Genomic DNA, 15,270 nt, shown 5'->3' with positions numbered 1-15,270 from the left:
AGATTTAAATAGCTGAAAGCATGAAATTTATTATTTTTAAAATCATATGATTGTGAAATTGACCAAAATGGACCGTGAATTTGGTAGGGCCCTATATATAAATATGCAGAAGCTAAACATGATTTGCTATTGAAAGTAACAATGTAGCTGTTGTATAGCAAGTGTCCTAATAAATATCTGTTTGTTTGATTTCAGGCTACCTCCAGTATCATTTTATCTCATACCCAAGTAGAAACTCATGAGGGTGAAAATCCTCCAAGTCTATCAGCTAAAAGCCTGGAAAGGAGCAACTCTAGCAACAGCAGCAGTCTGGATTCTCTTAAAGCTGACACAGATCTTAGTAGTAAGACTCTCTTGGCAGTATTCACCTAAAACTGTTAACTTATTTCGGTTTTAATCAGCTCAGTTGATAAGGTTCTCTTACCAGCATTTATTTTCTCTGGGGATGTTTCATGTCATGCAAGCGCTGTATGGTAATATGTATTAATCTTTTTCAGTTAAGATAGCTCTTCGATTCTGTGGATGAGTACAAATTGTAATGGCATTTTTCCTAAGAAGTGATTTAGAAAAAGCAGATTCTTGTTACCAGTTGAAGGAAGGCCTGCAATAATATTTCTCTGTCCTCACCAGAAATGGTGGTTGTATTCATAATAGAGAGGCTCAGGAGTCACAGATCAATTGAGATGATACAAGTGAGAGTAACGTAATGTATAACAGAGAGAACTGAAGAAAATATAGCTAAGTTTATTTCATTTGATTATTCAGACAAATAAGATTTGAAAGTTGGAAATATACTTTGAACAGAAAATCAAATTAAAATGTAATTTAAAAACAAAAACAGCCTTGAAATTTAAGAAAGGTGGACTTAAGGTTCATAAGCAACTTAACTCTGATCCCATAACCCTTTTCACCACAGCCTAATAAGTCATGTGAAGAATATTCGAATGGTATTAAGATATATTTCTAAACATTAGAAACTTCATATCATTAACTACTAATGAACTTTCCTATTACCTCAAATTTCCCCAACAGTATTTCTTTGGCTGCTAAGCCCTTGTCTACACTGTAAACTTAAGTCAGTATAACTACATTACTGAGGGTTGTGGAAAATCCACAGCCCTGAGCAACACAGTTATACCGGCCTAACTCCCAGTGTAGACAGCGCTATGTCAACGGGAGGGCTTCTCCTGTCAACATATCTACTGCCTCTCAGGGAAGTGGAGTACCTATGCCGATGGGAGAAGCTCTGCCTTTGGCATAGGTAGTGTCTTCACTAAGCCCTAAAGTGGTGCATCTGCATCGCTGTAGTACCGTATGTGTAGACAAGTTCTGAGTAAGCAAGGCAGAAAAAGCATTGTTCATATGGTGTGAAGGTCAAACTCTGAATTGTATGAAAATTGTTCTTATAATCTGAACTGGTATGGACCTACAGTCATGACTTCATAAAGTTTTATTTTTGAACTGCAGCAATCTCCTTTCTCTCTAGTGCAGCGAAGCAGTCAGATGGAGACTCAGCTTCTCATGGACAGTATTTGCGAACAGAATTTATTTGAGGTATGTAGGTACCTAAAAGGCCATTAATTTTTTTCCTAATAAGAGAGATATTACCTGTCTTCTCTTTAGATGCTCTTTTGCATGCACTCTTGCTAATGAGCATACTCTAATTATTGATGTGTACACTTTATTCACTCTGTAGAAATTTCAGGATGGTGTTATCACAGTAGGGGAGTTTTTTACGCTTCTCCAGGTCCATATTCTAATTCAGAAGCCCCGGCAGAGTCATCTTCCAGCCAATGTGAGTATCTAACCTCTCAAACGCAGAGTCATCACTGCCACTTAAAATGTATTTATTTCAATTATTTTATAGAATCTGACTAAAGACAGCTAAAGAAGTTGAGTTGTAAAGATCTTTGTTTCCAGGCCCACAGACTAACCAGCCTCCTTCCCTTTCCCCCAGTTTACTTCTGAATAAATCTGGACAGTTTATTTTCCAGCCCTGTAGATCAGAGCACTTCAGAATTATTACACACGAAGGGCTTATCTACATGAACACTTAGTTTGTGGCATGCCAGGGTGTGAATCTACCCCTGCTAGCCTGCTGCGCACTAAGTATCTGTGTGGGCCCTTCTAACGTGCACTAGTAGTTCTTTTGTATGCACTGATCTACTCCCGTATCCTGTACTCTGCTTTGAAACTGGCTTTGTAAATATATTCTGTAGTGCAGCTTCTAATTGGTAAAATGGCAATGGTTACATTGGGGCTGGTCTAATAGTCCAATTTCTGTTTCTGATTTCTTTCTTATGCCAATAGGAACTGCTCGTTGTGCCAGAGATGATGCACACAGCACTCCTGGAAAGTGGGAACATTTAGCTTCTTATAACAGCAATCTCTGTCTAGCTTAGGAGTAGCTTAGGGTTAGGGTGGTGCAGGGGTGATGGGCATAGGAGGGAGATAAAGGTGCTCTCTGGCTGCCCAGCCAATGCTTTGGCAGGTCATCCTCCGCAGCCCTCTAGAGCAGTGGTCTCCAAACTTCTTGGCTCGCACACCCCCAGAGTGATGGAAGAAGACCAGAAGACCAGCCGCAGGGGAACACCAGCCGTGGACGTGCAGAGCTGCTGCCGAAGAAAAAAACTGTGGAGCACCGTCCGGCGGTGCTATTGCTGCTGCGCACCCCCTGGGATCATCTCGTGCACCCCAGTTTGGAGACCACTGCCCTAGAGGACTTGGGGCGGGGGGGGGGGGGGGGGGGAGCAACGATAGCAGGCACTCCATGACTCCAGATCAGTTTCCCTAGATGGGCGCAGGAGGGGGTGCAAGGGTTAGGGGTAAAGGGGGCACAGTACAGGTGATAGGAGTGATGGGGGGAGTGCAGGGGTTAGGGGTGTAGGAGGTTGGTGCAGGGGTTACGGGCACAGATGGGGGTGAAGTTGCTCTTCAGCTGCCTAGCCAGTGCTTAATTTGTGCTGTATCAGGTCAGTTGGAGAGGGAAGCAGCTGCTTCTGCAAAGTAAGTCAATATGGCTTCCTGACTGACTTTGCAGAAGTAGCTGCCTCCCTCCCCAATTGATTTGATATGACAATGATGTTGGGAGAGGTTTCCTAAATTGTTTGGCTGCTTAAACTGTGGTGATCGGAGCATGGGCGATTTTGCTACCTGTCTTGATCTATCACCTCCCTTTTCTCTGTACATGTTGGGAGAGGGAATATAGGGTCTGGAAGATGTGGAAGTAGCCTCATAGGCTATGAGCTGAAGACAGCTGCTTCCCTGCCTTTGAGATCCTATATTTAGAGCTCTGCATGGATACAAAATTTGTATCCGCATCCGATCCACAAAAATGGACCGTGGATATCTGCATCCGCATCCATAGATGCGTATATCCGCTGATATAAAGCGGTTATACATGGATTTGCAGACTCTAACCATTTTACTAGTGAATGAAAAGTCAACAAAACCAAAAGCTTCCTTCATCCATCCTTGCGTCAAGTTAGAACAGCCTACGTAAATTCTTGTCTATGAATAAAATTTTCAAAAGCATCCAGTGATTTAAGCACTTAGGAGTCTGAAAGTCAGTTGGACTTGGTCTTCTAAGTCACATGGGTGCTTTTGAAAATTGTAGCCTTCATATTTTACTCTACCAGTTTTCCTGAACTGTAACCTGTCTACAGATACTCTAGGGCTGGCCTTTAAGAATAAAAATAATACTTGGCACTCATGTAGCATGCTTCATCCCTAGATCTCAAAGTGCTTCACAAAGGTGAGTAAATTTGAGGTACAGAAGTGACGTGACTTACCTTAAGATGCATAGTAAATTTTGGTACAGGATGGAATATAATTCAGCACTTCTAACTCCTAGTGCTGTGCCCTTTCCACTAGGCCATGCTGCCAGCCATAGGAACTTTCTCTCCAATAAAATTTCTGCTAAATAACTATCTTGATCCTGGAACTAATTTCTGGATGTGGATTTGACTTGAAGTTAGTGTTTCTGAAATGCACTCTCTTGGATTTTTCAGTTTCATTCCTATTTCCCTCTCTAGTATGCAGTAAACACAGCTCCTACTCCAGAAGACCTGATTTTCAGCCAGTACATTTATCGCCCCAAGCTGCAGATTTATGAAGAAGATTGCCAGGTTCTCTCTCAGATGATAGAAGAGTAAGAGAGGGGTTGGTTTTTTTGTCATTCACAGGGAATGTTAGTTTTTTTGTTAACCCATCATCTTAGATTTGGCTGCATGCAGGATGGCCTGAAGGGAGTAATTCCATTATTTTCCAATGGACAGGTGGAAAAAAGTTCAAGACTGTAGTAAGCCTGTTTAATTTTAAACAAGTATCATTTAAACCTATGGGTTAAAGCTGAATGTGGGAAAGTCTTGGTAGGACTTGTGGGTGTGGAGGTGGGTAGAGACAAATCTGCCAACAGTGATTTAATTTGTTCTTTATCTCCTCTGACCTGTAAATGTAACTTAATGTTAGCAAAAGTAAATGTTTTTATCAAAGCTGATAAAAGATAGCAAACAGAAGAAAGATCATGGTGGATTATAATCTGCCATTATCTGTTCTAATTCTCCAGAATTTATCAAATTAAAATACAGACAGTACGATATCCCAGAGACTTAAGTTTTCCTGTTCATGATTGATTCTAGTATCTGATTTTTTAGTCACACTGCAGTTAAACTACTAAAACAAAATATAGGAAATAGAATGTAAAAGCCGTCCTAAAAACTTAACAACCATAACACCAATTCCATTTCCTCCTCCTTTGTTCCCTGAACAACTCTTCCCTGCATGCTCAGCCTTCCCTAAAAAAAAAAAAAAAAGACAGCTGGGGAAAACATGAGCTTTGCATCATATTCTGTAGATCATCAAATCTGGGCTTGTGCAGATTTGAGATGGAAATAAATTCCAGGTTGCCTCTTGTTTAAACCAATGGACTGTTAGCTTTACTGTCATGGATAATCTAACACAGTATCTCACAGGAAGAGGCAGTCTCTCAAGTAATCAAGGAAAAAGCCACTTGGGAATTTATAGCTCAAAAACACCACCTTAAACTTCACCTGGAACACAGCTAGTAACCAATGGAGATATCAGAGCAGCAGATGTTTAATGTGCTTTCAGCATGAAAGCAAGCTGCAATTTTCAGATTACTTGAACTTCTAGATTTCATTGCAATAATCCAGCTTCAAGGTGACAAAAGACTTGATAACCATAGCATGGTCAATATTAAAAAAAAATAAAAAAAAAATGGTACAGCCTTTATGCCCCAGGCCGAGGATAAAAATAAAAATCACTTTTGGCAAATTTTTACATGGATATCCAACAAAATCTCCAAGTTGTGAATAAAACTGTAGGTTTATCCTGTTAATTGGCGTAGGTTCTGATATAATGGGAATTACTTCTGGGTGCCTTACTTATCCTGTAAACATTATGGATGAAATCTTGGCCTCACTGAAGTCAAAGGCAAAACTCCCATTGACTTGAGTGGGGTCAGGATTTCATCCTTAGTCACCTTGATCTCATCCATGCCCCAATCTTAGACACCAAATAAGTCACTGCACTGAACCAGCCAGTTCAGATATGGAAATAAATTGAATGACGACAGCATACTGAGGATGTTACCTGCAGCTACTCACTAACTCTCCCAGCAGCCTTACATTAACCTTGAGCAAGAGGAGTATGAATATAAACCTCGGAGATCAGTCAGTCCAGTTAGTTTTACTTCTGAGGAGTTTTTCCTATAAATATAGGAACCACACTTAAGCTGTACCCACAGTACCCATACTATTCACATAGCCACAATAGTACAAATGGAACTGAATTGGGTCGGAAATGCTTCTTTAAGAATAAAGCAGCTATACAGCAGTTAGAAACCAACAGTTCTACTTTCATTCTGATATAGCAGTCTTCATGCATTTAATTCCCTGGACAACAAAAAGAGATTATGCCCCTTTATTTTACATAAATTCACACTTCTGGAGTTTGTTGACCTGTAATTTTGTAACTGGGATTAAAGAATAACATAATTAAGTGTAAAGAAATTGAGGAGATTAAATATTCTGTGAAGACTACCTCCTTCACAATGTGGTCTGTTAGGAATTTTTAATCAAAAGAGGGGTAATATCCAAAAGATAGTGAAAGGGCAGTGAAGGAGTCAGGTCTGACAAGTTAGTCAAAGGCACTGAGTCCTACTTAAAAAAAATACTTACATCTCCATGCTTAGTTAAAACTCAGTGTAGTAGATTTGCATAAAATGCATAACCTCTTGTGTGCTGGCTTACATGGCTATAACAAGACTGTTCTCTGACCTTTTTTCATATTTCAGTTTAAAGTTATGTGCAGGAGTCCAGGATAAACTTTTGGTGGATGTGAATAAGAGCCTCTGGGAGGTGATGAGGACCTTCTCTGACAAAGAGGTAATACCAACTGTTGCAGTCTTATTGCATGCAGTTATAAAAACTTGAATGGTGACTGGACATGACTCGCTAATTGTGGGACAAAAGGCAAATTATTATTATAGATCCAAAACTGGCTAGGAGACAGGAAATAAAGAGCTGGAATCAACAATGATTGATTTTCATCATGGCAAAAAGTTAACAGCAGAATAGCTAAGAATTGTATATTAGGTCTTGTGCTTAGTATATTAACAATCTGGAAAAGGGGAGTAAGTTGTAAGGTAGCAAAATTTCATAGGTTCTCAGGCCAGAAGGGACCATTTGGATTATCATGTCTCACTTCTTGTATAACACAGGCTGTAGAACTTCCCCAAAATAATCCCGAGAGTATAGTTTTAGAAAAATATCCAATCTTAATTTTAAAATTGTCAGTGATGGAGAATCCACAGGATCCTTGGTAAATTGTTTTAACAACTGTTAAAAATTTACCCCATATTTCTAGTCTGAATTTGTCTAGTTTCAGTCTTCAGTTTGAGAGTGATACAATGTTATTTGGCTTAGTTGAGTTCAGAGAAGTCTTAGGAATTTCAGAGGGACCTAACCAAGCTAGGAGAATTGACTACACAATGGCAGATGATGACCAGTGTTGACAAATGCAAAGTAATGAACGTTGGATGGAAAAATTTGAACTACTCATACACCTTTCTGGATTGTAAATTAATTCATCAACTCAGGAAAAGGATCGGCATGTCACTGTAGACCTTGCAATGAAGAATTCTGCTCAGTGCACTCCTACAGTCAGAAGAGCAAACAAGATGTTAGGATGTGTAACGAATGTTATGGATAAGGCTCTCTGTCTGTCACAGAGGTAATGGAAGTCACGGATTCCATGAGTTTCCATGACTTCCGTGACTTCTGCAGTGGTCTGTGCTGGCTCAGAGGCTGCCTGAGCCAGGCAGCCCCTGGGCCAGCAGCAGCTTGGGTGTGTGGGAGGGGGTTGAGGTGCAGGGCGGCACTTACCTGGGGGAGGGGCTCCCCGGCTCCCACTGGCATGTTCCTGTAGCTCCTAGGACTGAGTAGGGAGCCTAGTAAGGAGTTGGAAGCCCCTCCAACCCCCCACCCCCCCAGCACCAGCAGGGGTCCCAGGCCATGTGCTGCCACTTGAGTCTCCTTCCCCCGCCCCCAACCACCAGCAGGGGTCCTGGGCCACCCGCTCCCTCAGCACCCATGGCCCCCTGGCCCAAGTTTACTACTGCCTGTGTCCTGTCCATGACTTTTACTGAAAATACCCATGACTAAAACGTAGCCTTAGTTATGGATAATACAGAAAATATTATGCTATTATATAAATCAGTGGGCTGCCTCCCATCTGGAATGCTGTATGCAGCATTGGTCACTCCATCTCAGAAAGGGGTATTAGAGTTGGCAAGGGTTTGGAGAAAGACAATGAGAATGATTAGGGACATGGAAAAATTCTTATATGAAGAAATTGAAAACATTTGGATCTGAAAAAAGAGGGGACAAATAAAAGTATACAAAATAATTAATAGTATTGAGAAAGTAGATCAGGAGCTTCACTGTCTCAATACAAGAACAAGGGACATTCAGTGAACCTGGAACATGGTAAAATCAAAAGTGATAAAGAAATACTTTATCACACGATTCATAATTAAACTGTGGAACTCATTGTCATAGGATTATGTCATTGAGGCCAAGACCTTAGCAGGATTCAGAGAAGGGTTGGACATCATTATGGATGATAACTTTCGGATATTTTTGTTATAGCTAATGCTAACAAATGTTGCAAGAGATACTAAACCAATCTCTATTAGGGATTAGAATGAAACCTTCATGTGGAGGTAGATTGTCATGTATCTGCATGTCTAGAGTGTGGCTGGTGTGTGTCTTTCACCCTCCCCTGAAGCTTCTAGAGCTGGCCACTGTTGGAGCCAAGATATTGGACTAGATGAACCACAAATGTAATTCAGTATGGCAATACCATATATATATTGTAGAGTTTTGCTAAGTGTCTCAAATAACCAGGGCAACAAATTTCAGAGTACTTACCATATATACTCATTCATAAGCCGAATATTTTTGGTAAAAAAGTTGTATCAAAGAGTGGGGGTCAGGTTATAAATGGTCTACACCAAAATTTGATGATTTTAAACTCTATATGAAATCATTGAATTGAATATCTAATACATGGTTGTTTTGTTTACCTGGAGCGTTCACAGGCACAGAGCCCCTCAGCTCCCTGTGGCCGCAGTTCGCCGTTCCCAGCCAACGGGAGCTTGAACGGCGAACCGCAGCCACAAGGAGCTGAGGGGCTTCGTGCCTGTGAACGCTCCAGATAAACAAAACGTCCCAACCTGCCAGCGGCTTACTCTGACGGGCCAGGAGCCAAAGTTTGCCAACCCCTGAAATATAAGGTCGGCTTATGAAAGGGTCATACAGTTTTTACTATTTTTACCTATCCATCTTGGGGGTGGGGGTCGGCTTATAAACGAACGGGCTAATGAACGAGGCTATACAGTAAGCCAAAAAAATACATATCACTCCTTTTATGTTCTGAAAGCTCCTCTTCTCTGGTTATTGGACATAAGTGTCCAATGCTATTGGTGTTTAGATACTTTGTGTGCTACTCTACCTTTTGAATAAGGGATTTCCAATTTGCTAAGTCTGTGCAAAGAATAAAGTACTAAATTGTATTGAGCCTGATTATCATTATGGAACTTCCTGACCCAAATGTTTGATTCCTAGTGTGTAGCACCCTGTGTGGATACAAAATTTTTATCTGCATCCGATCCACAAACGTGGCCCCTGTCCCAAAGAGGATTGTGATGGACTTCCTTGGGGTGCAGCCTGGAACTGGGATACTGCTGAGACCTCTGGCATACCAGCCTGGGCCCCCTCTCACGTTGTGAGGCAGTGACAAGCTGCAATCCTCTCCAGGCCTTATTCTTACACAGCCATACACAAGCTGGGACACCCCAAGCTGCAGTTACATGAATGCTTCTCCTAGCCAGTCATGAACCAAGAATAGAGAGGCTCCAGCCAGCTTCACCCCCCCTCCCCCCGAACTCCACAGCCTAGGACCCCAGAGCTGTACCAGCTTGCGCTGGTCAAAAGCCTGACCAGTGTAAGTTTATTTCCCTGTCCACCCCTCACTCAATGTGGAGAGGACAATGCACCAGCCCCTGTTCCTGAGCAGATTTACCTTTGTGCTTCAAACACCACACTGTTTTAGTAAAAATATAAAACAAATTTATTATCTACAGAAATATTTTAAGTGATTATAAGTAATAGTGTACAGATCAAAGTTGGTTACTAAGAAATAAATAAAATTACAATCTAAATTTTATAAACTAGACAGGATTTGAAATAAGCAGTGTTTTACCCTGATGGTACCAGTAGTCCACCAATCTTCCATACACAGGCAGTGTTTTCTTCTTTCTCGCCTGGGACCCCCTTCCCCAGATCAGTCTTTGTTCCTAAGGTGTTTCCAGGTGATGTGTTGTAGGGGGAATTAGGCCAGTGGTGATGTCATTTCCCCCCTTTTATAGCTTCTTCCATGTGGAGGGGACTTCATTGCTCCAAGCAAAGCCCCAGCTCAGTTAGTGGAAAAATACTGACACAGGATGGAGTTTAATATCACATGACCTAGTCATGTGCCCTTGCGTGCTTCGATGAGTCATAGCAGCCATTACCCATATATTGGCTCAAGTGTCCACAGGAAAACTCATCAGGTGAGGCTAAGCTTTTCCCATGGCCCATTGTTTTCGTTGATGGGCCATTACCTTGAATAGACCCATCACAATGTGCCACCTAGACTGGATGTAAATTACCTTATGGGAGTTATCCAAGAGAAAGCACACTTGAAATACAGATGCATAGTCAAATATTCATAACTCCAGATACAAAAATGATGCATGCATGCATATAAGATAATCATATGCAGCAAAGCATAACTTTTCCATTCACACCTCACATGACATATTTTGTACAAGATGCATCATAATCATATCACTATGGTGAATATGGAATGCAGTTTCACAAGGATATCTGCAGATTTGGAGGACTCTAGATATAAAACTTGGATCCGCATTCATCCGTGATCCGCAAACATGGTCCATGGATATCCGCAGATTTGCTGGGCTCTACTTGTGACTTTCATATGCTGCTACTAGACAGTTGAATCAGTCCCAAAGACTAACTTTATGTAACTTTCTAATTCACCTTGCCTATTGTTCTTCCCATCCATTGCAGCTGAAGAACTTTGGAACAGAGTTGAATAAAATGAAATCCTGTTTCACCAAGAAGAGTAAAGTCCTGGCTCACAAGGGGAAAGTGAAATTGTATGACCATTTGGTGCAGAACACACAGGTATGAGGGTTGGAGAAGGGAAGAGGGTGGTAGAGAGCCATTAGGGATTCCTGATTTATTTATTTCATTTATATTTAAAATGTGTAAGGTGAGTTGGGACTATCAAATCATGCACATAACTATCCTATGTAAATATGCATTCTACTACTGTTATTCCCTCATATTGTGGAATCTTATTTTAAATTTGATTGTGAACACTTTAGGGCAGGGGCAATATCTTTCTATGCACTTACACAGTGGGGACCTTGCTCCTGATTCAGACCTGTGGATGCTACACACTACAAAGTATAAAAGGGGAGGGGGAGAGTAGCAATGACATGGGCACTGCTATCTTCTTATGGTGTGATCATATTGCACTACAAGTAATGAGAGAGTGGGGATATCGGCATAGGCCACCAGTCAGAGAAATAAATGGAGCATTTGTCCCATTGTGAAGGACATCTCAGAATTTGCTTATTTCTTAAAGGGTTGAACAGGTTAGCATTTGCTCAAAAAACTGTCTTCTCAGTTAGCACCCTGCATCATCTCTCCTCTTCCTGAGAAAAGTGATTGAAAGATTATGGCAAAGCAGCTCTGGTGTCATCTGAAATCCTGTGATTGCCTTAACTGCTGTCTATCTGGTTTTAGGTCAAAGTATGATAGACTGCATTGGCTTCATTGGTCCATTTCCTAGCAAGCAGAGATCAGTGTGAGAGTCCTAGAAAACCAGAACTATTATTTAAATACAGCCATAGATTTATGTGAAAATATATTACCAAACAAAAATGAAACATAATTGTTCAATTTTACTCTTAGATCCAATGGGAGAAACTACAGTCAAGAATAGCAAAAATGGATGAATTCCTCAGGGAGATGGATAGTTGTCTTTTTGCTCTGGAAACGGGTAAGTGTTTCAGATCCTAGTTCAAGAATTTTCATTTACTGGAGTATAAACACCTCTTAACTTCTTTGGAAGAGCTACTATTCCAGAGGTAGTCAAACTACGGCCCGCGGGCCACATCTGGCCCACGGGACCGTGCTGCCCAGCCCTTGAGCTCCCGGACGGGGAGGCTAGCTCCTGGCCCCGCCCCTGCTGTCCCCCCTTTCCAGCAGCCACGCGGGCAGCGTGGCTTGTGCCTGCCCACCTCCCAGGCTTTCCAATAAGCCAGTCCTGCCTCTCCGAGTGGTATGGTAAGGAGGTGGTTGGGGGTTGGATAAGGGGCAGGGGGTTTCCGGGGACAGGGAATGGGGTGGTTGGATGGGGCGGAGGTTCTGGGGTGGGGCGGTCAGAGGATGGGGAGCAGGGGGCGATTGGATAGACGGAGTCCCGGGGGGGCCTCTCAGGGGGTGGGGGGGTGGATAGGGGTCAGGGCAGTCAGAGAGCAGGGGGTGGTTGGATGGGGTAGAGATTCTGGGAGGGGGTGGTCAGAGGACAGGGAACATGGGAGGTTGGATAGGCGTGGGAGTCTCGGGGGGGCCTGTCAGGGAGCAGGGGTGTGGATAGGGGTTGGGGCAGTCAGGGGACAGGGAGCAGGGGGGGTTGGATAGGGGCTGGGGTCTGGGGGGGCAGTTGGGGCAGGAGGTCCTGGGGGGGGGTTGGATGGGTCGGGGGATCTGAGGGGGCAGTCAGGGAGTGAGAAGTGGGAGTGGGCGGATAGGGGGCGGGGACCAGGCTGTTTGGGGAGGCAAAGCCTTTCCTACCCAGCCCTCCATACAGTTTCCCAACCCTGATGTGGCCCTTGGGTCAAAAAGTTTGCCCACCCCTGTACTATTCAAATGATCACTTACAAGCAGAAACTAGCAAAGGGGTGTTGGAGCATTACAAGTCCTGTACTGTGAGTAACTTGTCTGTATGAGGCTGGTTGGATAGGCCTGTGATTGTAGATTTGGCTTAAGGGAACCTTGTAAGTAGGACATGGAGACTAAGTGACCAGTTTGATTGGTTTTTTTTTTTCCTAATATATTTCAGTGCTCAAGACAAATGTGCACCGTGAGTTTCAAAATTGCTATAATGGGATATAGCACAAATAAGATTTTTACCCACCATCCACTGCTACCTGAAATTTTCTGTGTAAACCCTAGAACTACAGGCTTCTTGTCACATGTGTCCATATTGTCATTTTTGACAAAGTAAAACTGCAGCTCATTATTATAATAGCTGAAGACAACTGAAACCTAAACATTGAGCCTGACTGACTGATACAAAGAGAGGCTGAATTCCTGTAGAACTCACTGCTGTGCTTCAGAATAGTGTGGTAGGTAGAGAATGGCTTCTAATGCTTCTTTCCTTTAGTTACTAAGTTGGAAGAATGTGAAGCAGATATCAGTGATCCAGTATCAGAGTGGGAGTCCAAAGTGAGAAACTCTGAGAAAGGTAATGGGGCCAGCTGAGGTGTATTTCCATTAATGAACTCTGGGGATGGAAAGGTTTGTGGTCCAGAGTAGGGGATATCTACCTCCAGGCTAGTGTGAAAGCAAACACTGAAGGTGGGCATCTTACCACCACAGTTGTCTTCACTGGGTTGGGAGATGGCTATCCACAAAAACCATCCTTTCTGCATTTTGTCTTTTTTCTGGAAAATCAGAACTTGGAATACAATGAGCTGAAAAGAACATGGGCCAGCTATAGTGCATTGCTCTCCAAGTGCTGAATCATTGCCCATTTCTACTGACATCCTAGAAAGGGTAATTACCATCACTCTGGGGTCTCTCCTGATGTTGAGAACCAGGTCTGCACAGCCAGTCGGGTTTTTTTCATGCTTCTCATACTGCTTGCAGATCTTTCATAGCTTTTTTTAAATTTCTTAGAACTTGAAAACCTCAAAGTCCAAGAAGAGGAGCTTCAAAGGTAGAATTTCGCACAATGATTCTTTTACATCTATTTAAAGCCTGCATGTGCACTAAGGTTCTAGAGATTGAATCAGGGTGCTTTGTCTTCCCAGGAGCATCTGATTTTGTTGCTATATTTCTGTAGGGATCTGTCAAATCTGGAGGTTCAGAAGAAGCAGGGGTTTTCTGAGATAAACCGTCTGAAGAATAAAGCAAGTGACTGTGAGGAGCTCCTTGACAAATACAAGTAAGAGGAGGGAAGGGTCTTCACCTTTGATTCTTATCCCAGAGATCAACCAGTTTCCTCTCCCCACATTGGTAGTGCTAATGTATTTTTAATTGATGCTACATTTGGGAGCCTATCTCCTGGCAATATAGAATTAGCAGTAAAGCTTCTGTGAGTTTAGTGCATAGTAGGATGCACTGATTTTATATACAAAAGACACATTGCAAAATCTCTTCCTATAGCAGTCTCCTCCCCTTCCAAAATGAGTATTTTTGTTTTAATGTTTAGTGTTACCTCTCAATAGAAGACAAAATTTTAAATGTTTCCTGGAAGGTCATGCTACTGTTTCCATCTGTCCACAGGGACAGCAAAATGCCAGCTTCCATTAGCACATTTATGTGGTGCTAGATGTTGTATGTACATCTAGTACTTTTATCTTTTTCCACTTTGTGTCTTTGTTTGTAACTCACGTTTTTCTTCTTTAGCTTCACTGAATGGGAGATCAGTGAATGGAGCGATCAACAGGCAGTGTTCACCTTCCTTTATGATTCTATAGAACTGACTATTACATTTGGACCACCAGTGGGTGAGTGGCAAAATTTGGCAGAGCTTTCTCTGGCTTACAAACCAAAAGGTTTACATAATATAAATCCATCAGATCAGGCTGACCTTATACTAGTAGGAGAGGGCAAACATACTAGAATGGAAGCACTCAAACTGTGAGTTACGGTAGTTATGGATTGGAGTCTGGGCCTGATTTTTTTTTTTTTTTAACAAAAGGATTAAATTATACAACCTGGATGTCTGCTCTAGAGAGAGATTTCTGAGGTGTTAGGAAGTGCACACAGTCTGGAAATACACCCTTATAATACGGTTTGTTTTTGGTCTCTCACAGATGGTGCTATTTTCAATCACAATCCCTGCAAAAAGATTGTTGATATGAGCTTTGAATCTCTGTTGGATGGTAAGGCTCTGAAGTGGCTTGCTGCTCTGGTCCTTGGGTTTGCTGTTTTGTGGGAAGGCATCTGCACACTTGCACTTTATCTGCAAGTGCATTGCCTGGCAGTGCCAAACAGAGATTATTGATTACAAATATAAACAGTTCTGAAGAATAATTCTTTCTTTTGTCTTACAGAAGAAAAAGCTCCACTCTCATCATGTCTAGTCCAAAGGCTCATCTTCCAGTTTATTGAAAGTCAGGGTTCCTGGCATACAAAATGCACAACAATGGACTACCTGCCCCAGGTAATGTTCCAAGAAGCTAAACTACAGAGCCCTGAGAAGATGATCATGGAATCTATTCTGTTCAACAGAATAAAGATGATATTCTTTAACAATGATTTCTTAAAATAAAGTTCAGCCCTGAATTAATTCATATTCTGCTGCTTAAGTGTTTGCCATAAGGAAAGTGATTCTAAAGCTGTAGTTTCAATCAATCATAAATCATACAGTAAAGTATCTGGT

At 42.1% G+C, this 15,270-nt stretch overlaps 1 protein-coding gene across 1 annotated transcript in view; it reads left to right on the top strand.

Annotated features, from left to right (window-relative positions):
• KNL1 (kinetochore scaffold 1) overlaps positions 1-15,270 on the top strand; it is a 47,233-nt gene that overhangs the window by 22,505 nt on the left and 9,458 nt on the right. Inside the window, exons 11-23 of the mRNA XM_074955695.1 lie at positions 196-343; positions 1,487-1,554; positions 1,697-1,795; positions 4,035-4,150; positions 6,317-6,407; positions 10,656-10,772; positions 11,568-11,655; positions 13,045-13,125; positions 13,560-13,599; positions 13,726-13,827; positions 14,292-14,392; positions 14,702-14,770; positions 14,942-15,051. Coding sequence (XP_074811796.1) covers positions 196-343; positions 1,487-1,554; positions 1,697-1,795; positions 4,035-4,150; positions 6,317-6,407; positions 10,656-10,772; positions 11,568-11,655; positions 13,045-13,125; positions 13,560-13,599; positions 13,726-13,827; positions 14,292-14,392; positions 14,702-14,770; positions 14,942-15,051 — 1,230 coding nt within the window. The remainder of the gene's footprint in view (positions 1-195; positions 344-1,486; positions 1,555-1,696; positions 1,796-4,034; positions 4,151-6,316; positions 6,408-10,655; positions 10,773-11,567; positions 11,656-13,044; positions 13,126-13,559; positions 13,600-13,725; positions 13,828-14,291; positions 14,393-14,701; positions 14,771-14,941; positions 15,052-15,270) is intronic.

Source organism: Natator depressus, chromosome 6 (assembly GCF_965152275.1).
Source record: "Natator depressus isolate rNatDep1 chromosome 6, rNatDep2.hap1, whole genome shotgun sequence".
Lineage (NCBI taxonomy): Eukaryota > Metazoa > Chordata > Testudines > Cheloniidae > Natator > Natator depressus.
The sequence above is the reverse complement of the archived record's forward strand: the minus strand, read 5'-3'. Positions and strand labels throughout refer to the sequence as shown.